The 25149-nt window shown below is 37.0% G+C and overlaps 1 protein-coding gene across 2 annotated transcripts in view; it reads right to left on the bottom strand.

The window, feature by feature from the left end:
• Positions 1–23917, bottom strand: part of SAMSN1 (SAM domain, SH3 domain and nuclear localization signals 1) — a 167937-nt gene extending 144020 nt beyond the window's left edge. For both annotated transcript variants that reach the window (XM_015446969.3, XM_065541489.1), the window contains exons 1-2: positions 23838–23917; positions 9783–9914 (exon numbers count right to left, since the gene is read on the bottom strand). In XM_015446969.3, the coding sequence (XP_015302455.3) occupies positions 9783–9914; positions 23838–23861 (156 nt within the window). In that variant the 5' untranslated portion in view covers positions 23862–23917. The remainder of the gene's footprint in view (positions 1–9782; positions 9915–23837) is intronic.
• Positions 23918–25149: the final 1232 nt, after the last annotated feature.

Below are 25149 nucleotides of genomic sequence, written 5' to 3'. Positions count from 1 at the left end.
ACCCAAAACTATAAAAAAAAAAAAAAACCTAGAAGAAAACGTAGGCAATATCATTCAGAACATAGGCATGGGCAAAGATTTTATGATGAAATCACCAAAAGCAATTGCAACAAAAGCTAAAATTGACAAATGGGATCTAATTAAACTAAAGAGCTTCCGCACAGCAAAAGAAACTATCATCAGCGTGAAAAGGCAATCTACAGAATGGGAGAAAATTTTGCAATCTACCATGCGACAAAGGTCTGATATCCAGAATTTACAAGGAACTTAAACAAATTTCCAAGAAAAAAAGAAAAAAGCCCCATTAAAAAGTGGGCAAAGGAGATGAACAGATACTTCTCAAAAGAAGATATTTATGCAGCCAACAAACATGAGGAAAAGCTCAACATCACTGATCATTAGAGAAATGCAAATCAAAACCACAATGAGATACCATCTCATGCCAGTCAGATGGTGATTATTAAAAAATCAAGAAACAACAGATGCTGGAGAGGATGTGGAGAAATACGAATGCTGTTACACTGTTAGCGGAAATGTGAATTAGTTCATCCATTGTGAAAGACAGTGTGGTGATACATCAAGGATCTGGAACCAGAAATACCATTTGACCCAGAAATACCATTTGACTCACATATCCCATTACTGGGTATATACCCAAAGGAATATAAATCGTTCTATTATAAAGATACATGCACACTTATGTTTATTGCAGCACTATTCACAATAGCAAAGACATGGAACCAACCTAAATGCCCATCAATGATAGACTGGAAAAGAAAATGTGGTACATATACACCATGAAATACTAGGCAGCCGTAAAAAGGAATGAGATCACTTCCTTTGCAGGGACATGGGTGAAGCCGGAAGCCATTATCCTCAGCAAACTAACACAGGAACAGAAAACCAAACACCACATGTTCTCACTCATAAATGGGAGTTGAACAATGAGAACACATGGACACAGGGAGGGGAACAACACACACCAGGGCCTGTTAGGGTGCAATGGCTAGGGGAGGGAGAGCATCAGGACAAATAGCTAATGCATGTGGGACTTAACACCTAGATGACAGGTTGATAGGTGCAGCAAAACACCATGGCACACATGTACCTATGTAACAACCCTGCACGTTCTGCATTTGTATCCCGGAACTTAAAGTGAAAAAAATTAAAAAAAAAATTAGGCCGGGTGCGGTGGCTCAAGCCTGTAATCCCAGCACTTTGGGAGGCTGAGACGGGTGGATCACGAGGTCAGGAGATCAAGAACATCCTGGCTAACACGGTGAAACCCCATCTCTACTAAAAAATACAAAAAACTAGCCGGGCGAGGTGGCGGGCGCCTGTAGTCCCAGCTACTCGGGAGGCTGAGGCAGGAGAATGGCCGGAACCCAGGAGGTGGAGCTTGCAGTGAGCTGAGAGCCGGCCACTGCACCCCAGCCTGGGCGACAGAGCAAGACTCCATCTCAAAAAAAAAAAAAAAAAAAAAAAAAAAATTAAAAGGAAAAGAAAACCCTGAAATTTGAATTAGTAGGTGAAAAAATACCACTATTATAGATGTTCTTGTTTACAGCTGTCTACATTTGGTGGGAAATCTAAGGCTGAATTGTCAAACACTGTACTACACCCAGGTGTTTGAGGCGATTTGTGGAGATTAAAATCTTGGGTTTTCTAATGCACATCAACAATAAATCCTGTTGCTTCTTCTTGTCCGGTGAAAAATCAATACTTTTAGATAAGAAGCATTGATTACAAATTATTTTAAGCAGTTATTTTAAAATAACATCCAAGATTAAGTGAGAGTTTGACTTAAAGTCATTTAATCAAGGATACTAAATTAAAAGATTGCTGTGCCCTGGTGTGGCGGTTTGCAGAAGGAAAGGTGATGATCATTAACATGCACCATACCAGGTGCTTAAAGTGGGTTACAACATTTGATGCTCACTGTAAGCCAGGAGACAGATTTTTGTTTTTTTATTATACTTTAAGTTCTAGAGTACATGTGCACAACGTGCAGGTTTGTCACATAGGTATACATGTGCCATGTTGGTTTGCTGCACCCATCAGCTCATCATTTACATTAGGTATTTCTCCCAATGCTGTCCCTCCCCCAGGCCCCCACCCCCCGACAGGCCCTGGTGTGTGATGTTCCCTGCCCTGTGTTCAAGTGATCTCATTGTTCAATTCCCACCTATGAGTGAGAACATGCGGTGTTTGGTTTTCTGCAAGAGACAGAAATTTTTATCCATATTCTATTGCTCAGAAAACTTAGGGTGAGAGAAGTTCAATCACATTCCCAAAGACACAGCTCCCAGTCTGAGAGCAGGAATAAAATGTAAGTCTATTCACCCATCTCAAGTTCTTTTCACTATGTTCTCTAGATATCAGAATATATTTAGCACGTATATTATAAGGTTGGGTTATTTTTCCTACCAACGTTTCCTCTTCCTCACTCCTCATCTCCCAAAAAGACACTCTTCTAATCATCCCCCTCCCATTTTTTTTTTTTTTTTTTTTTTTTTTTTTTTTGTGAGACGGAGTTTCACTCTGTCGCCCAGGCTGGAGTGCAGTGGCGTGATCTCAGCTCACTGCAAGCTCCGCCTCCCGGGTTCCCACCATTCTCCTGCCTCAGCCTCCCGAGTAGCTGGGACTACAGGCGCCGCCACCGTGCCTGGCTAGTTTTTTGTATTTTTTTAGTAGAGACGGGATTTCACTGGGTTAGCCAGGATGGTCTCGATCTCCTGACCTCGTGATCCGCCCGTCTCGACCTCCCAAAGTGCTGGGATTACAGGCTTGAGCCACCGCGCCTGGCCTAATCCTCCCCTCTTGATCTCTCTCACTCTTCTGTACACGTACATGCACGTAACCCCCCACTGCACTGCCGCCACACACGCTACGCTTGTGGCAGAGAAACCAAAAAAACAGGACTACTATTTGGGATCCAGAACTCCAGCCTAGACTCCATCTGTCACTGCAGTCAAGTCACTAATCTCAGCTTCCTCATTGGTAAACTGATGTGTTTCCTATAATTTTATCTCTAAGTGTGTAACTGGCCGGGCGCAGTGGCTCATGCTTGTAATCCCAGGACTTTAGGAGGCCGAGGCGGGCGGATCACGAGGCCACGAGATCAGGAGATTGAGACCATCCTGGCCAACATGGTGAAACCCTGTCTCTATTAAAATACAAAAAATTAGCAGGGCATGGTGGTGCACACCTGTAGTCCCAACTACTGGGGAGGCCGAGGTGTGGGGTGGGGCTGGGGCGGGGAAATCGCTTGAAGCCGGGAGGTGGAGCTTGCAGTGAGCCGAGATCGCGCCACTGCACTCCAGCCTGCGCGACAGAGCGAGACTCTGTCTCAAACAAACAAACAAACAAACAAAAAGTGTGTAACTGTTTTATTATCAAGTATTGTTATATTTTAACATCTATGCTCTTTCGAAAAGTATATAACTAATTGCCTATCATCAAACATTTTTATACTTTAACATCTATACTTCCCTAAGTGAAGTGGAGAATTGATATTTTCTGGTTACTTTTATGCCTCTGCACCATCAGCAATTTCAAGCCTTCAGTCCTACCTTGTCCAATATGGCAGCCATCCATAGTCTCAAGTGGCTATTGAGTACTTAATATGTGGCTGATACAACTTAGAAAGTGAATTTTAATTTAATTTAATTTTAATTTAAAACCAAAGGTGAGATTGTTTCGCTGGAACTGATTGCACTTTAACCACTGAAGTTTCAGCATCTGAACTGAAATGTGCTCTTTACTATAAAATACACATCAGATTTCAGTGTTAGTTTAGAAACAAGAATACAAAAATCTCATTAATTTTGTATTAATTACATGTTGAAATGATAATACTTTAGATATATTGGCTTAATTTGATATATTATTAAAATTAATTTAACCTGTCTCTCTTTTTAAAACATTTTATTTTGACAACCAGAATAACTAAAATGTGTGAGTCACATTATATTTCCAATGGACAGGGCTGCTGTAATTGTAATAGCTCCAAGACGGGGTTTGGGTATCTGTCTTCAGGTAATCCTTAAACTTAGCTGCTATTGAGAATGTCATCTGCTTGAAGATGCAGCAGCAATTTTGTGTATCAACTCCTTTGTTTGTGATTTATTCTCTAAAATAATGTGATTAAATAATCTTGCTTTCTTTGGTCATCTATCTGTATATTAACTGGGGGGGGAAAAAAAAGGTCTTAATCTATTAATAGTTTACAGGACCCAAGTATTGCAGAGGGATTGTTATATCCAACTCATTTTAAATGTTACCGTAAAACTGTGCCTGGGACCAGCTTAACACAAATTATATTCTCTAGAGACAAAGGCGAGTCACCTTCTGAAAGCCAGCCATCCTTCACATACACTGCAAAGGAGTTCCAGTGGTGAGACGGCACTGTTTGTGTATGTGTGTGTTTTGGTTAGAGTGTAGTGACACCACTTACAATAAGGATTAAAGACCCTGCGAGGGGAGAGTGGTGGACATAGTAGAATTCCCCTTAAAATTCCCCCATGTACCTTCTGGTGTGTCTTTCTCTATGCAAAAACCAGAAGGCTAAAAACCACATTATATACATTCCCGCAAAGCTTGGATAGCAGATATGATTTAGACTTGGCAGATTATATGCATCCATGTGAAATTGGAAAGTGGGATGTGAAAGTGGAGATCACCTCCAGTAGCCATGTTAAAGGAAATGAGTAAAATTTCCTTTTTATCAGGCCGGACGCAGTGGCTCAAGCCTGTAATCCCAGCACTTTGGGAGGCCGAGACGGGCGGATCACGAGGTCAGCAGATCGAGACCATCCTGGCTAACACGGCGAAACCCTGTCTCTATTAAAAAATACAAAAAACTAGCCAGGCGAGGTGGCGGGCGCCTGTAGTCCCAGCTACTCGGGAGGCTGAGGCAGAAGAATGGCCGGAACCCGGGAGGCGGAGCTTGCAGTGAGCTGAGATGGCGCCACTGCACTCCAGCCTGGGCGACAGAGCGAGACTCTGTCTCCAAACAAAACAAAACAAAACAAATTTCCTTTTTATCTAAAATATATCAAATACTATCACTTCATCAAATCATCGTTACAAAATTATTAATAACCTATATTTTACTCATTTTTTATATGAAGTCTTTAGAATACGTTATATATTTTACGCCTGTTGTCCATCTGCATTTGCACTAGCCACTTTTCAAGTACTCAGTTGCCACCAGAGGTTGTACCCTGTAGCTCTAGGGCAGGGGTTAGCACACTTTTTCTATGAAAAGTCAGATAGAAATATTTTAGGTTTGTGAGACACAGTTTCTATTGCATTCTATTGTCTCCTTTATTTTTGTTTCTGTTTTTAAAGATACTTTTAAAAATATAAAAGCCATTTTTAGTTCATGCATGATACCATTACAGGCTGCCTCAGGCTATGATTTTCAGTCCCTGCTCTAGAGTATAAAAATCAGCCCTTCTGAGGGTTCTCTAACTTCTATGCTAAATCCTGCCTGCTTCTAGTAGCAAGAGTTGCTTCTGTTTTCTACAATTGAATTTGGCAAATTTATACAGAACATTACTCACCTTGTTCTACAGTGTAAGGAAACGGAGACTGCAAGACTTTAAGCAACTTTCCAAGGTCATATACCTTCTAAGCGACAGAACTAGAAAGAGAATCCATAACTGCTCAACTCCAAAGCTGACAATTTCATCTGCTGCATCATTGGCTCTCCATTATTATTAAGACTTTCTTTAGCTTGAGTAATGAACCTTCACTGATCCATTTATTTAGCTTACAAATATTTATTGAATGACAACTATGCACAAGATATGAATAATAGGAGCATTGCCTTTGACCCACATTTAAGCACATTTTTTAAAAGGCTCAAGTTTTCTATCAATTTATGAGATACAAAATGAAGTGGAAAACTGACAATTATTTGTTTGCTTCAATCAATATAGACAGCAAGTCAGATAATTCAGACTTGATCCAGTTAACCCCAAATTGGCAGAGATACAAACATTTTATGTTCTCTGTCTTAATCTGTTTTGTGTTGCTATAACAGAATACCTGAGACTGGGTAATTTATAGCAAACAGGAATTTATTGGATCACAGTTCTGGAAGCTGAGAAGTCCAAAACAGAGGGGCCACATCTCATGAGGACCTTCTTACTGTGTCATTCCATGGCAGAAAGCAAAAGGGCAAGCAAGAGAGGGCAAAACAAAGAGAACAAGAGAGGGCCAAACTTGGCTTTTATGACAAACCTACCCTCGATAACAAACTTACTCTGACGATAACGACATTCATCCATTTGTAGGTTAGAGCTCTCATGATCTATTAATTGCTTCTTAAAGACCCCACCTGTCAGTATGATTGCACTGGGGGTTTAAATTCCAACACATGAACTTTTTAAGAGAAACATTCGAACCGTAGCATTCTCACTTTTTCTAATTCAAATACTTATTTAGCTTCAGACATAAGGAGGAACTAAAATAGATACAGAATCAAGCAGTTACAGGCTACATTTAAAATAACATTATGGATTGATCAGTCCTTAGGCTAATATGTTAGCTTATTTTTTTTTTTCAGCACATTTACTTAGCCGCATGCTTGTACACTCCCACTAGTTTTTGGCAGTTGTCCTCCAACACTTATGCCTTTCCTAATATACTGCAAGTGGGTCACTTATTATTTCTCTTTTAAACATTTAATAATGTCCCATATCTTAAATTGGTTTCTCTTTGGACAAGCCATCCATTATCAATCCTTCCTGAAATTGCAATTAAAATACAAACTAGATATTTATGATGATGTATGATATTCTTCATTTAAAACTCCCGAATAAACCTCTTTCTGTTCAATGCCTCTACTACCCATAATGATACATATGAGCTACACTGGATCATCTCCTTTGAGAATATTGATGATCTTATGTTCATCTATGGGACTCCCACTATGTTCAAAGTCGTGATATCCAAAGGGTAAAATTCCTAGTGTGTATGAATAAATAATATATTTTATAAGGGAAACCAAGGATTCTTCTCTCATTTTGATTTTCCTTTTCAATTCATGTGGCAACTGACATTATTTTTATTATGGGCTATAGTTTCCTCCATAACAAATAGATGTATTGTCAGGTTGGTTCTAGAGATTCTGGGAGTACCTGTCTTCTCTGGAAAGGTTACAAATACCCGGATTGAGGACTGGGAGCTTGAGCCAGAACTCCATTAGCTTTAGGGTGATTTCAGTGTATGTCTGAAGAATGAGTCCAAATGGAATAATATTTGTTTCTGGTACTGTTAAGTTAGGTCCGAAACTTTTTTTTCTTACATCAAGATGGGGGAAGGAAGTGCCAATACCAGGAGAAAAAGAAAAAAAATCTATTCCTCAAAGGCTGAGAAGGAAATTTAGGAAAGCTCCAAACCATTAACTGGGGATACTAAGAAAGCAGGTACTTAAAATCTTTTGATTTAATTATTTTAAAAAAATGACTTTATTCATCTAAGTTGTGAAATAATTTTCATTAGGAATATGATAAGTGTTAATAATAATTTGATCGGAATGGCATAATTCAACAACTAAAAGGTGAAATCAAGGGTTGAACTGACTTTTCAGTATGCATGTATACATACGTATATGTTTGTATGTATACATATATTTTTAATTAAATGCTGAGAAATTACAGAGAGAGACAGAGCTATAGCAATTGAAATCATGTTTTTATCATTCTCGTCTTCTTTTGCAATATAAATGAAGATTGAAAAAATTTTAGTAGACTAGTTGGCCATGAAATGGTTCGTTTTTTATGCATGTTTACTAAACTCACACATTTAAGGAAATATCTTCAGGCTCTTCAACCTATTCTATTTTTCTTTTTAATTATGGGGTGAAAATGCTTATGAACAATTTGCAATGTCAATTCACAGCCTCCATGTGAATGGTTTATCTCTCTCACATTAATATGTGCAAAGTATTATTGCTCCCTCTTATGCATATCTAGCAATACCAGCATCTTAGGGATGTTCAAAAAGGTGTAAATTTAAGGGAAGAGTTTCCGCTGAATTAAAAAATATTTTTGTATTATTTTTATGTTACTGAGATTTATTATTAAATTTGCTTTCCAACATTGCTTTCTAATTGCTCCAAGCTTTCAAGAAGCCAAAACTTTGGAAGCTATGGTAATAAGCCGTTTTTAATATACCCAAAGAACAAAATAGGTATGTGTGAAGGTAAGTGCAAAACTTAAAAGTAATTTGCTGTTACCCTTTCTCTGAAGCAAAAAAGCTGAGTTTGAATCCTGGTGCATCCTCTTTTTGAGTGGACAAGTTATCTAACCTTTTGCACCTTTCTAAATCTCTCTAAAATTGTTGTGAGAATAAACATACATAATTTCATGTATACATATATTACCTTACAAAAATAAGGCACTGAAAAAATGATTTTTTGTGTGTTAACCAGAAAAGTGTGATTATAAGGACAGGAAGTGACATCTAAATCTGTAAGTATACGGATGCTCTTTTTCTGTAGTAGACATAGGCTGTTTTATATTTTCCTAAGCCACAACAAATGTAAAATAAGTTCATATGTATTAAATTATAGTTGACTTCAACAACATGGAGGTTAGGGTTGCTGACGCCCCATGTAGTACAAAATGTTCATATAACTTTTGACTCCCAAAAAACTTTACTAATAGCCTACTGTTGACTGGAAGACTTACTGATAACATCAATAGTCAATCAATACACCTGTTGTATGTTATATGTATTACATACTGTATTCTTACAAGTAAGTAAGCTAGAGAAAAGAAAATGTTAATAAGAACATGAGTGAGAGAAAACACATTTATTATTCACTACGTGGAAGTGGATCATCATAAAGGTCTCTATTCCTGTCATCTTCACACTGAGTAGGCTGAGGAGGAGGAGGAATCGGAGCAGTTGTGGCAGAGGCAAAAGAAAATCTGTGTATAAGTGGACCTGCACAGCTTGAATCCATGTTGTTCAAGGGTCGACTGTATTTTAAATACAGGTCAATTGCCTAAGAGTTAGGATAGCCAGCACTGTTGAACAGGGACAGGTACGATTCTGTGTAATGCAGAGAACTCTATCTCTAGCAATTTTAAAGATAATTCACAAAACAATTTGCATTTGCATTTTTCTAACACTTACCTTTTAGAAATGATGGTGTGTATCCATAAATTCAAGAAACAGTTTATTATAGTGGTTAGAGCATAAACTTTGAAAGCAGCCAGTGATGTGCCAGAATCAGCACTTGAGATAATTATTAACTAAATATTCAGATACTGCAAACCTGTAGTTAAACTATGGGTAGCTTGAAATTGGCCATGGTGGAGCATTTACACGGTGGAAATTGACAAATGCTATCAATCTAGGTCTCCCTTGCAACCACCACCTGGTTTGCCAGAAACTACTGATTCAGATATACATTTGTTTAAATGCCAACTTTAACACTTAATAGTTTATAGCCTTTAGTATCTTATCTTGCCTTTCTTTCTTGCAACTCCCAGATCTAGAAAATGATATAATTATTTATAGTCATAAGGTAGCTTTGAGGATTAAGTTAACTTATATAATCATCCAGTGCACATTCAATAAATGGTGGTCATTTTAATAAGCCAAAATCATAAAAAAGACAACAAGAAAGAGAAAATCAAAAACTAAAGGAATAACCTTTTGAGAATAGTGAATTTTTGCTGCATTAACAGGTATCATTAGGCAAGAGATTCTAGATCTATAATAGAGAAAAAAAAATCCACTCCAGTTAATGCTTCACTCACCATGAAGAGACTGTTCGGTGTTTGTTCACTCTCTCCAAAGGGTGGGATAGGAGAATCAGTTCTACTACACTTGTTTTCTTGGTTAGCTTGTTGCTCTGGGATCGGCTCATATAAGCTATCCATAGAGCCTTCCTGCAACAGGGAGATGTATGAGTCAAGGTATAACAGAATAATAATTTTCCTTGAAAAGATACCTAATTTATCCACCCACCTTTTTATAGTACTTTATTTAAATTATCCTGGGGATATGATTAAGAGTTTACAAGATGCTAATTTTCAACAGTGAACAATACAGTAAAGCCAGGAATTATTACACAGCCAGGAATTATTGTTCCCACCATTATTACAGAGCCAAGAATTTAAACAAGAGTCTAAGTGTTGCAGAGGCAGGCATACAATGAGGGAATTCCTCAAGAGGTATGTTGAAGACATGAAGTTCGAAAAACTAAATAAATGCCTATTTGAGACACCAATAAACTGTGTTGGTCACAGATTTGAGTTACATGTATGTCTCTAATTGGTACCACCTCCTTTTATAAGAAATACAATCTGCTGATCTTAGTTTTCTCAACTGTAAAGTAGCAGTTTCTAGGGCAGAGGACGCCAAGCAAGATGACAGAATAGAAAGTTCCGGTGATCGTTTCCCCACAGCAAGGACCCCAAGTTAGCAACTATCTACACAGAGAAACTACCCCCTCATAAGAATCAAAATTCAGGTGAGCACTCCTAGTACCTGGTTTTAACATCAAATCACTAAAAGAGGCACTGAAGAGATAGAAAAAACAGTCCCGAATCTCTGACGCCACTCCTCCCCTACCCTGGCATCTGCGGCCTGGTGTGGAGAGCATCTCTGGGCTCTGGGGAAGGGAGAACACAGCCATTGTGAGGCATTGAACTTAGTGCTGTCCTGTTAGAGAATAAAAAAACCCAGACCAAACTCAGTTGATGCCCAGCCATAGAGGGAGCATTTAAACCAGCCCTAGCCAGAAGGGAATCTCCGATTGCAATGGTCCAAACTTGAGTGCCTGCAAACCTTGCCACCCACGGCTACAGCACTCTGTGTCTCCAGTAAACTCAAAAGACAGTCTAGGACACAAGGACTGCAACTCCTGTGGGCATCCCAGTGTGAACTAAGCTCAGAGACTGTAGACTGAGGGGGCATGTGACACACTGAGACACCGGTTGGGGCAGCCAAAGGAGTGCAGGCATCTCCCTGCCCCTAACCTCAAGTTGCATAGCTTGAGGCTCCAAAAGAGACCCCTTCCTTCTGCTTGAGGAGAGAAGGAAGTGTAGGGAGGCCTTTGTCTTGCATCTAGGGTACCAGCTCAGCCACAGCATAATAGGGCACTGGTGAGAGTCATAAGGTACCCCCTCTCTGGGCCCTAGCTCCCAGATGACATTTCTAGGCAACCCTAGGCCAGAAGGAAACCGCCGCCCTGAAGGAAAGGATTCAGTCCTGGCAGTATTCATTACCTGCTAACTGAAGAGCACTTGGGCCCTGAATAGCCAGCAGTGATACCCAGATACTCTGGCTGTGGTGGCTACAGAGCAAAACTGCTTCTGTTTGAGAAAATCAGAGGGAAATGCAAAGGGGACCTTATCTTGAATCTTAGGTATCAGCACAGCCACATGGGGGTAGAGCACCGACTGGGCTCTTGTAGTCTCTTATTCCAGGACTGTATGCTTGGATGGCATTTCTGGACATGCCCTGGGCCAAAGGGGACTCTAGTGCCCTGCAAGGTAAGTCCCAGGCCAGGTAGCCCTCACAAAAAGCTGACTAAGAGACCTTGAGCCTTAAGAGAACACATGTGGTAGTCTCACAGTACTCCTTGTACCTAGGGTGATGTGGCTACAGAGTGAGGCTCCTCTGTCTTTAAAAACTGGACAGAAGAGTGGGAAGGATGGTGTGGTTTGAGTGTCAGCTCAGCTGTAATACAATAGAACACCAGGTAGACTTTTAAGGTTTCAGACTCTAGTCCCTGACTCCTGGACTCTGCACTTCTGGACTCACCCAGGACCTGGGGGCCCTCAGTGCCCTGAAGGGAAGGACAGAGGCATGACTGGATTTGCCACCTGCTGATTGTAGAGCCCGAGTGCTTTGAGTGAACACAGGCAGTAGCTAGGGGGTGGTTATAGCAGGCCTCGGGCAAGACCCAGTGCTGTGCTGGCTTCAGGTCTGACCCAGCACAGTCACAGTAGTGGTAGCTACAGGGGTGCCACTGTCACTCCACCTCCAGCTTCCAGTAACTCATAACACAGAGGGAGACTCTGTATGTTTTGGAGAAAGTCATAAAAGAGAACAAGAGTTTCTGACTGGTAATCCAGAGAATCTCCCATATCCGGTCGAAAACCATCAGGGAGGTACTTCGATCTGCAAGAACCACAGTGCTACTGGGCTTGGGATATCCCCTAAAGCAGACACAGCTTAGATTACAAAACACAAGTCCTTTCAAATATCTGGAAAGCCTCCCCAAGAAGGACAGCTACGAATAATCCAAGACAGTGAACACTAAAATAAATACTTAACTCCTTAATGCCCAGACACCAAAGAACGTCTACTAGCATCAACACCATCCAGAAAATCAGGACCTCACCAAGTAAACTAAATAAGGCACCAGGGAGCAATCTTGGAGAAAGAGATATGTGACCTTTCAGATAATTCGAAATAGAGGTGTTGAGGAAACTCAAGGAAATTCAAAATAACACAGAGAAGGAATTCAGAATTCTACCCAATAAATTAACAAATAAATTGAAATGATTAAAAAAAATCAAGCAGAAATCCTGAAGCTGAAAAATGCAATTGGCACACTGAAGAATGCATCAGAGTCCTTTAATAGCAGAATGCATAAGCAGAAGAAAGAATTAGTGAGCCTAAAGACAGGCTATTTTAAAATACATAGTCAGAGGAGACAAAGAAAAAAGAACAAAAAACAATGTAGCACACCTACCAGATCTAGAAAATTGCCTTAAAAGGGCAAATCTAAGAGTCATTGGCCTTAAAGAGGATGTAGGTAAAGAGATAGGGGTAGAAAGTTTATTCAAAAGAATAATGACAGAGAACTTCCCAAACCTAGAGAAAGATATCAGTAGCCAAGTACAAGAAGGTTATAGAACACCAAGCAGATTTAACCCTAAGAAAACTACCTCAAGGTATTTAATAATCAAAGTCCCAATTGTCAAGGATAAAGAAAGAACTCTAAAAGCCACAAGAGAAAAGAAACAAATAATATACAATGGAGCTCCTATACGTCTGGCAACAGACTTTTCAGTAGAAACCTTACAGGCCAGGAGAGAGTAGCATGACATATTCAAAGTGCTTAAGGAAAATAATTTTTACCCTAGAATAATGTATCTGGTGAAAATATCTTTCAAACATGAAGGAATAAAGACTTTCCCAGACAAACAAAAGCTGAGGGATTTCGACAATGCCAGGCCAGTCCTATAAGAAATGCTAAAGGGAGTACTTCAAACAGAAAGAAAAGGACAGTAATGAGCAATAAATAATCACCTGAAGCTACAAAACTCACTGGTAATAGTAAGTACACAGAAATACACAGAATATTATAACACTTTAACTGTGGTGTGTAAACTACTCTTAAGTAGGAAGACTAAAAAATGAACCAATGAAAAATAATAACTACAACAGCTTTTCAAGACACTGTCAGTACAATAAGACATAAATAGAAGCAATGAAAAGTTAAAAAGCAGGGAGACAGTGTCAATGTATTGAGTTTTTGTTAGTTTTATTTTTGCTTGTTTGTTTATGCAAATAATGTTAAGTTGTTAGCAGGTTAAAATGATGAGTCATAATATTTGCAAACCTCATGATAAACTCAAACCGAAAAACATACAATGAAAAGACAAGAAGTAAAAAGCGAGAAACTAAACCATGTCTCCAGACAAAGTTACCTTCAGTAGAGAAAGACAGGAAGGAGAGAAAGAAGGAAGATAAGACCAGAAAACAAGTAATAAATGGCAAGAGTAAGTCCTCAATTATCAATAATAACATTAAATTTAAATGGACTAAAATCTCCAATCAAAAGACATAGACAGGCTGCATGAATGAAAAAACATAACCCATTAATCTGCTCCCTGCAAGAAACACACTTTAACTACAAACACACATATAGATGGACTGGGTGTGGTGGGTCACTCCTGTGATCCCAGCACTTTGAAAGGCTAAGGTGGATGGATCACCTGAGGTCAGGAGTTTGAGACCAGTCTGAAAAACCTGGTGAAACCCCATGTCTACTAAAAATACAAATAGTAGTCAGGTGTGATGGCACACACCTGTAATCTCAGCTACTCGGGAGGCTGAGGCAGGAGAATCTCTTGAACTCAAGAGGCAGAGGTTGCAGTGAGCCAAGATCACACCATTGCACTCCATCCACCCTGGGTGACAGAGTGAGACACTGTCTCAAAACACATACACACACACACACACACACACACACACACAGAAAGAGAGAAAATAAAGGGATGGAAAAAGATATTCTATGCCAATGAAAACCAAAAAAGGATAGAAGTCACTAAACTTATATCAGATAAAATAGATTTCAACACAAAATCTGTAAGAGGCAAAGAAGGTCACTATTTAATGATAAAGGGATCAATTCAGCAAGATTATATAAACATTTTAAATATATATACACCCAACACTGGAGTATTTAGGCAAATAAAGGAAATATTTTTAGAGATAAAGAGGGAGATAGGACTGAATACAATAATAGCTAGAGACTTTAACATCCCATTTTCAGCTTAGGAAAGATCTTCCAGACAGAAAATCAACAAAGAAACATCAGACTGAATCTTCACTATAGAGTAAGTTGATCGAATAGATATTTACAGAACATTTCAGCCAAAAGCTGCAGAATACACATTCTTTTCCCTAGAAAATGTAGCATTCTCAAGAATAAAATATATGTAAAACAAAAAAGTATTAAAACATGAAATAAATTGAAATAATATAAAGCATCTTCTGTTACCACAATGGAATAAAACTAAAAACTAATAAGAATAGGAATTTTGGAAACTATACAACATGAGAATTAAACAATACACTCCTGAGTGACCAGTGGTCAAGGAAGGGATTAAGAAGGAAATTGGAAAATTTCTTGAAAGACGTGATAATAGAAACAAAACATACCCAAACCTATGGGACACACCAAAGGCAGTACTAAGAGGGAAATTTATAGCTATAAATGACTACATCAAAAAAGAGGAATAACTTCAAATGAACAACCTAACAATGCATCCTAAGGAACTAGAAAAGTAAGAGCAAACCAAATGCCAAATTAGTAGAAGAAAAGAAATAATAAAGGTCTGAGCAGAAATACATGAAATTGAAATTTTAAAAAAATACAAAAGATTAATGATACAAAAAGTTGTTTTTTTGAAAAGTTAAACCAAACTGACAAATTTTAGACAGACCAAAAAAAAAAAGATAAGGTTCAAATAAATAAAATCAGAAAAGAAAAAGTGGACACTACAACTGATACTGCAGAAACTCAAAGCATCATTAGTGACTATTATGAGCAACTATACACCAATAAATTTAAAAATCTAGAAGAAATGGACAAATTCCTAGATGCATACAAAGTACCAAGATTGAACCAAGAGGAAATCCAAAACCTGAAAAGACCAATAACAAGTTACAACATCAAAGCCATAAAAAAAGAAATCTCCCACTAAAGAAAAGCTCAGAACCTGAGAGCTTCACTTCTGAATTCTACCAAACCTTTAAAGAAGAATTAATACCAAACTTACTCAAACTATTCCAAAAGTGGAGGAGAGGGGAATACTTCCAAACTCATTCTATGAAGCCAATATTACTCTGATACCAAAACCAGACAAAGACACATCAAAAACAAACAAACAAACAAAACAAACTACAGGCCAATATCTCTGATGAATATTGATGCAAAACTCCTGAACAAAATACTACCAAACTAAATTCAACAATATATTAGAAAGATCATTCATCATCCAAGTGAGATTTATCCTAGGGATGCAAGGATAGTTGAACATACTCAAATCAATCAGTGTGATACATCATATCAACAGAACGAAGTTTAAAAACCATATTATTATATAAATTTATACTAAAAAATCATTTAATAAAATTTGACATTCCTTCATGATAAAAAAAAAATACCTAAAAATCCTGAGTCTAGAGGGAACATACCTCAACATAATAAACAGACCTACAGCTAGTATCATATGGACTGGGGAAAAGATGAAAGCCTTCCCTCTAAGATCTGGAATACAACATGGCTCACCACTGTTATTCAACATAGTACTGGAAGTCCTAGCTAGGGAAATTAGACAAGGAAAGATATACATGGCATCCAAATGGGAAACAAAAAAGTCAAATTATACATGTTTGCAGATGATATGATATTATATTTGGAAAACCCTAAAAATTACACAGGAAAACTATTAGAACTAATAAACAAATTTAGTAATATTGCAAGATACAATTTCAGCATACAAATATCAGTAGCATTTCTATGAGAACAGGGAACAACATAAAAAGGAAATTAAAAAGTAATCCTATTTACACTAGCCACACATAAAATTAAATCCCTAGGAATTAACCAAAGTGAAAGATCTCTATCACAAAAGCTATAAGATATTGATGAAAGAAATGGAGAAGGACATCAAAAATTTGAAAATATTTATTGAAAAATAGTTTATATTCATGGATTTATTGAAAAATAATATAGGCTCATGGAATGAAAGACAATTTAGTTAAAATGTCCGTACTACTCAAAGCAAACTACAGATTCAATGCAACCTCAGTCAAAATACCAGTGACATTCTTCACAGAAATAGAAAAAAAATCCTAAAATTTATATGGGACCATAAAAGTCAAAGCTATTCTAAGCAAAAAGAACAAAACTGGATAAATCACATTACCTGACTTCAAATTAGACTACAGAGCTATAGTAACCTAAACAGAATGGTACTGGCATAAAAACAGACACATAGACCAATGTAAAAAATAGAGAACTCAGAAACAAATCAGCATACCTATGGTGAACTCATTTTTGACAAAGGTGTTAAGAATATACACTGGGGAAAAGACAGTCTCTTCAATAAATAGTGCTGGAAAAACTATTCAAATGCAGAAGAATGAAATTAGGCCCCCATCTATCACCATATATATAAATAAAATCAAAGTGGATTTAAGACTTAAATCTAAGACCTCAAACTATGAAACTACAAGAAAACATTAGAGAAAATCTTCAAGACATTGGTCTGGGAAAGGATTTATTGAGCAATTACCCACAACTATAGGCAACCAAAGCAAAACGAAACAAATGGTCTCATATGTTGAAAAGCTTCTGCACAACAAAAGATATAATCAACAAAGTTAAGAAACAACCCACAGAATGGGAGAAAACATTTGCACAATATCCATCTGACATGAGATTAATAACCAGAATATACGTGGAACTTAAGCAACTCCATAGGAAAAAGTCTAATAGTCTGATCAAAAAATGGGCAAAAGAATTTGAATAGACATTTCCAAAAGAAGACATACGAACGGCAAACAGGCATGTGAAAAAGTGCTCAACATCATTGATCATCAGAGAAATTCAAATCAGAACTACAATGAGATGTTGTCTGAGCCTAGTTAAAATGGCTCATATCCAAAAGACAGGTACTAGTAAATGCTGGTGAAGATGTGGAGAAAAAGGAACCCTATTACACTGTTGGTGGGAATATAAATTAGCACAACCACTATGGAGAACACTTTGGAGGTTTCCCAAGAAACGAAAAATTGAGCTAACATATGATCCAGCACTCTCACTGCTGGGTAGATACTTCCCAAAAAGGAAAACAGTATATACAGTATATCAAACAGATATCTGAACTCCTAAATTTGTTGCAGCACTGTTACAATAGCTAAGATTTGGACACAACCTAAGTGTCTATCAACAGATGAATGGATAAAGAAAATAAGGTACATATACACAATGGAGTATGGTTCAGCCATAAAAAAAGAATGAAATCCAGTCATTTGCAACAACATAAATAGAACTGGAGATGATTATGTTGAGTGAAATAACTCAGTCACTGAAAGACAAACATCGCATATTCTCACTTATCTGTGGAATCTAAAAATCAAAACAATTGAACTCGTGTTCATGGAGATTAGAAGGATGGTTACCAGAGGCTAGGAAGAGTAGTGGGGTTCTGGGGGGAATGGCTACAAAACAATAGAAAGAATGAATGTAACCTACTATTTGATAGCACAATAGGGTGACTATAGTCAATAATAACTTAATTGTACATTTTAAAGTAATTTAAAGGGTGTAACTGGAATGTTTTTAACTCAAAGGATAAATGCTTGTGGAGATTGATATCCCATTCTCCATGATGTGCTTATTTCACATTGCATGTCTGTTTCAAGTCATCTCATGTACCGCATAAATATATATACCTACTAGGTACCTACAGAAATTTTAAAAATTTGAAAGAATGAAAAAGCATCAAGGACAAATGATACACAGTGCAACACACACACACACACACACACACACACACACACACACGCAGCAGTTTCATTCACCTTACCAAGAAGCTATAAGGATAAAATAAATTCAAGGCATGTTTTGAAATAGCAAAAATATTTTACAAGTACATTCAAGGAATTAATATTAATGTTTAGAACACAGACAATAAAATATTATTTATTCATTTTTATCCTTGTATGAAAAAATGAACTTAAAATACATGAGTTTGGATTTAAAATCATTGTGTAATGTATTATAACTTCTTTATATTTGGAAAACAAACTTATTAATCAAATTGACTTTTTAAAAAAGATATAATTAGTCTAGTTATGACATCATCTAGAAGCAGTCTTAAAGGAGAGAGGTATACAGTATACACTTAGCATATTGAAAAGTTCTAAGTATATTAACATATAAGCAAAGTGAAGATTGGATGCCTTGTCTACCTTTAGAACTTTCGGCCAATATGATTTGCTGTTTCCTCTTTTAAGTAACCCTTGTTCCAAGCACATTACAAACTATTGATAAAATGATTAAGAACTAAGTATGTTATGAGTGCTTTAAAATACATAAACATGTAGGGAAACCTAACAGAAATACAAAGTAGTGAGTGAAACTAAAACTTTAGACCTATTAAGCTCCCATCCAAAAATAGACAGCATTGGGCAGATCTTTTTTTTTTTTTTTTTTTTTTTTTTGAGACGGAGTCTTGCTCTGTCGACCGCGCTGGAGTGCAGTGGCCGCATCTCAGCTCCCTGCAAGCTCCGCCTCCTGGGTTTACGCCATTCTCCTGCCTCAGCCTCCCGAGTAGCTGGGACTACAGGCGCCTGCCACCTCGCCCAGCTAGTTTTTTGTATTTTTTAGTAGAGACGGGGTTTTACCGTGTTAGCCAGGATGGTCTCGATCTCCTGACCTTGTGATCCGCCCGTCTCGGCCTCCCAAAGGGCTGGGATTACAGGCTTGAGCCACCGCGCCCGGCCGCATTGGGCAGATCTTAAGCCTTAAAGGGTAGCATACAATAGATGTCCTCTACATAAGACAAACTCCATGATGGAAATACAGGGCCTATGGTAGCAACCACTGCTATAAAAGGGGACTGAAAAAAGCTTCTGTCAACAGCTGCTAGGGCTCTTGCTTACAGGAAGGTATGGGCCAGAAAAGCAAAATTTAACAACACAGCCAGCAAAACAGAATATGAAACAAACTACCAATGGTTCAGTGTCTAGATTAGTAATAGTCCATATATCTGCTTGGAATAAGATCTCTGGACCAGCAATGCAAGCCCTGGTTTTTCACCGGGGCATCCGGAAGACAAGAGATTTTTGCCTCACTAGTAGATAAAGCAAGGTGAAGAAGCCAGGAAAGAAAGAAAGAAAGAGAAAGAGAGAAAGAAAAAGGGTTGTCATTCTAAATTAGCCAAAGCACTATGAAGAGATCAAATGCTGAGAAAGAGAGCCAACTGAATTGACAGTCAGAAAGCTAAACCATTTCCTTCCAGATGAAACTAAAATCATCAAACAGATGGAGAGATCATTTAAGAAAGGATATATATAATCTTCAGAGCTAAATAAAAAAGTAATATTCGATTAAAAAGAAATAATTTATGATGAAAACAAAACAGAAATGAAACAGAAATCATTAAATAGGAGCAAAGAACAATTACAAAGTCTTGAAAATAAATAATATAATCACAGAAATTTATATTAAATAATCAAAAATTGAACTCTAGACCTTTCATAAGAGAGAATTAGAAAATGCTGAGTTCACTTAGGGTGCAGCACAGAAGGATAAATAGAAAACATGATACACACAGGTAAAAGGTTGGAAGATATATTAAAAGATGATAAAATACTATTAATGGGAATTCTAGAAAAAGAAAATGATGGAATTTTCTTATTAATGCAAGAAAACAACAGACCAATTTTAGGTATTAACATAGATTTTTAAATCCTAAAAAAAATCAACAAAATCAAATAGTACATATAAAACTACATTATGACCAATTAGTGTGTAATATAGAAATGTAACAATGCTTCAATATTTAAATATAGGTTAAAATATTTAAAAGGAAGTTAATCTCAATAAATGTTTAAGGCACTTGAAAATTTTTAATGTTTACCCACGTCAAAATTTTAGCTAATTGGGAAAAGGCAGGACTTCCTTAACCTGGTTAGAGTTATTTAAAAAAAAAATTTCCTTGGGAGGCCAAGACGGGTGGATCACGAGGTCAGGAGATCGAGACCATCCTGGCTAACCCGGTGAAACCCCGTCTCTACTAAAAAATACAAAAAATTAGCCGGGCGAGGTGGCGGGCACCTGTAGTCCCAGCTACTCAGGAGGCTGAGGCAGGAGAATGGCGTAAACCCAGGAGGCGGAGCTTGCAGTGAGCTGAGATCCGGCCACTGCACTCCACCTTGGGCGACAGAGCGAGACTCCGTCTCAAAAAAAAAAAAAAAAAAAAAAAAAATTTCTTCATGAATAATTACATGAGCATTGGAAATAAGAGTAGGATGACTGCTATCATAGCATTCCTACTTTTCAATATTATGGAAGATAAAGAAGTTGAGAATAATATAAATGCTAAAGAGAGGCATAATTTATAGATTATTTGCACAGAAAACCTGAGAAAACCACAGAGTATGTTTCAGAATTCTTCGAGATCAGCAAAAATTTTTTTTTGGATATCAATATGCTAATAATGTATCTCTAAATCAGCATCAACAAACTTGGAGAAAAATTCACAATGGCGTCCCAAATTCTTAGACGCCTAACAATAAATTTAACAAAAGCTGTGCAAGATATCATAGGCGAAATTATAAAATATTATTGAAGGCTACGAAAGAATTGAATAAAGCATTATCTATGTTTGTGGATGAAAAGACCTAACACTTAATGAAGTCAATTTCCCCTAAAAATGGTGTAAAATTCAAATTTATTTCAATCAAAATCCCATCAAAGGTATTCATATAATTTGACAATATGAACCTAAGTTTATATAGAAAAAAGACGAAGTCCAAACTTTGAAGAAGGACAAATGGGGAGCAGGGTATTCTTCTGAGTAAGACTTACATGGCAGTAGAATTATTAATATTTTAAAAAGTACTTAAAAGAACGAGTAAAAGGAAAGGGATAGAAATGAACCAATGGGTTAGAATAGAGAATCCAAATAAAGACAGAGGCAGCATTTCAAATTATTGGAGAAATTGTGCAGGGATAATTGCTTTGTAACCTCACGGGTTACAAAGACATGTTAAACGCAGTAACTGTAAGATGAGCTCAACAAGAAAAATCAGTGTACTTCAAATGAGCAAGTTTTCTAAAAGCCTCATCACCACGTAAAACTCTAAGAAAAATTGTGGAGTCAGAGTAGCATATATAAAAAGATAGTTCTGCCTCCCTTTTGAAAGATAGACCCCATTTCAAGTTTATAGATCCAAAATAATAGCAATCACCTTTAATGGATTATTTATAGTATCCTTGGTTCAGAATGGGTAGTTCATTAAGTTTCTGCCTTTATATTTCTCTTAAAAACCCCATTTACTGAAAGATTTACAATTTTCCCCTACACTTAAATGAGAGATGTTTAACTCTTTCATTCTTTCTTTAGTGGTAATCTTTATGTGACACATAATGTTTAAAATCACCTGCTTCCCAGAGGTTTAAAGGTCAGTGTATTTACTTTTTCATTTTTTTAAATTCAAGAATCTTTTAAATTCAAGAATAAAAACCAGTGGTTTTTATTCTCTTTTCTTAAATGCAGTGTCCCATGTGTTCACATTCCTACAGCCATGGATAAAATATATTTTGGATTTTGCATAAATTCCTGGCAAGCTGTAACCCCACCCCTTTTTCAAAGGTTATAACAGCACAGTAGGGTGTCACAACACTCTGGTTGAGAACCTACACTAAATTATTTTATGTATTTATTCCACAAGAAGGAATAAAAAACACCTAAGATAATGTTTATTTTTTAAGTACCTTGTACACATTTTCTTATTAAAGCAATTGAATTTGATAACATAAACTTTGCAATGATTCAACAAAAGACTAGGGTTCTTGATGGTTTCGTCTAATCAAATATGTTTCTGAGCAAGTAACTTCTTAAGGACAACTTTAACAGACAGAAAAGAGTTACAGTCATATTAAGTCCATGAGCCAAGACTTTCAGGCAATCCTTTTTAAGTATGTGCTCCCTTCCCTATATCAGAGAGGAAGACAATCAAGCTCATTATATGGTTATATGTCTTTAGCAGCAGCATTACGAACGTATGTCAACCCACGCTGAACCATGCTATGTTATAGAAACATTAGCATACTGATTATATTACCATTCAAAATGATTTCAGAAAGCAATCGTCTTTGGTGCCACACTGCCTATTTCCATGGGAAGTATATTCATATAAACCACATATAGCTCTTTTAGATCAACTAGAAAAGTATGCACAATACCACTTAAATCACCTGAAATGGGATTTCTGCCGTCAGATTTATACGGCACAAAGCAAAGTTGAGAGCTGGCAGTTATTTTGTAAATTGGACTATATAGGCAACAAGAACTCGATGATTCAGCCTCCCAATTGCATTTTATTTTTCAAGATACTCTAAGATTAAATCCCTTATCTTGGTTTAAAATGCCTCCTGTTTAGGTATTACAACGTATGTCAGCACCATCTCTACTGCTTATGTTAATCTTATGTGCAATTTGGAAAGAAAACAAACATCAGAACTAGGCTATTTTATTTTCCCAAATGAGAGGGATCACCCATCGACATCTTGAAAAACCAATGAATAGACATAATGCCCTGCTGTAAACACAGATAGAAATGAATAAAATTATTTTTGAAATCCATTTTTAAGCATTGGCAGATGGTCACAACTGCAGGTTAGAGTTATAAAGTATTTTCAGATCCATGACTACCTGATAACTTTCACTGATCCACTTCAGGCTAAGGGGAAAAAAAAAGTAATAATGTGAAAAAGAATTTGAGAGGTGCTTATACCCTTGAGTAAGCACATCTCCAGGACTGAATTAAGCTATTGTACCTTGCGTTTACAGTGTGGTGCAACTCAGAAAACTATCTCCATGGAAGTTTAACCAAGCCAACATTGAAAGGAATTCATTACTCAAAGAACAAAGAAGAAATTTTGATTCCTGGGATGTCTCAAAGCAAAGCAAGCAACACAAAGGCTGCAGGGTTTGCAAAATTTTGTCTCATACTCATAACAAATAGAAGAAAATTATTTCTCAAAAATACTGTTCCCAGAATATTGTACTTAAAAATTCAGCATCAAAATGTTTAATAAATAGTAATTGTTGCAGGTTTTTTTTATTACTTGTTTTTGAGTAGAGTTGGCTTAAGTGCTTTAATGAAAGCATCCTTTCTCACTATTCTTTTTGATGGGAACTTTCTGAGATGCTAAGTGTATTAATATCATCACATAGGAAGTTTAGAATATATCCTAATTTCATTCCTTTTATTTGACACAGTAAAATTAAAATGAGAACATAAATGGTGCAAATAAAAGAACTTACCAGCGAAATGCAAAAAAGATTCATTTTGACCAGCTTCACTCTCTTGCTGCTCTGCTTTGAAAACTACGATTGCCTCTTGTAGCTCTCTCTTGCCTTCACAGCTGTTTGGCCAGTTCTCATGGGAGATTATTACAAAGTAAAATCCCTGCCATAATCCAGGGGATTCAGAGACCATTATCAAATAATATAGGCCTTTATTGAACAAACAATTTTCTAAATTAATGAAGAACCCTGACTCATAAAATGAGAGAATGAGACTTACCACGATCTGTGTAAACAGATTTCAAAGGTGGCAATGATAGTCCTAAAACCTGCAGTGAAAATGCATTGAAAACAACTACAGGCAAACCTGGAGGAAATATTATTCTTCAGGATAAAAGTAACATCTTCCTTTTAAAGGTGGTGGGTCAAGGGTCCATGTCACATTCCTTCCCATCTCCCATTCCTATTTTCTTTCAACAATTAACAAAACATTTGATTCCCTACATGACAAGATATAGAGACAAACACATTTTTACGATGGCAAAATATGCAAAGTGCATAAATCTACAATGTACCACTTTAACCACTTTTAAGTAAACAGTTCAGTAACATTAAGTACCTCTACACTGTTGTGCAACTATCACCACCATGCATCTCCAGAACCATTTCGTCTTTCCTAATCTTTCCTACTCAAATCCCATACCCATTAAACACTAACTACCCTACCCGTTTCCCCTGCCTCTCAGCCCCTGGAAACAGCCTTTCTACTTTCTTTCTCTAAATTTGACTACTCTACATGCTTTCTGTAAGTGCAATCAATATATACCATCTGGTGACTGACTTACCTCACTTAGTATAATGTCTTCAAGGTGCATCCATGTAATAGCATGTGCCAGAATTTCCTTCATTTTTAAGGCTGAATAAGATTCCTTTTTGTGTATATACCACAATTTGCTTATCCACTTGTTTGTTGATAAACACTTGGATTACTTCTACCTTTGACTATTGTGAATAAGACTGCTATGAATATAGATGTACAAATATCTGTTTGAGTCCTTGCTTTCAATTCTTTTGGGTATATATCGAGAAGGGAATTGTTGGATCCTTTGTTAATTCCATGTTAATGAGGAACCACCATACTGTTTTTCTTATTGACTGCATCATTTACATTCTCACCTACAGTACACACAGGTTCAATTTTCTTTGCATCTTTGCTAGCCTTTGTTATTTTCTGTTTTTTTTTGTTTGTTTGTGTGTGTGTGTGTGTGTTTTTTAATAGTGGCTACCCTAATGAGTGTGAAATGGTATCTCATGGTTTTGATTTGCATTT

The sequence above is a fragment of the Macaca fascicularis genome, chromosome 3 (assembly GCF_037993035.2).
Source record: "Macaca fascicularis isolate 582-1 chromosome 3, T2T-MFA8v1.1".
NCBI lineage: Eukaryota > Metazoa > Chordata > Mammalia > Primates > Cercopithecidae > Macaca > Macaca fascicularis.
This window is presented reverse-complemented; position numbering and strand designations above follow the sequence as displayed.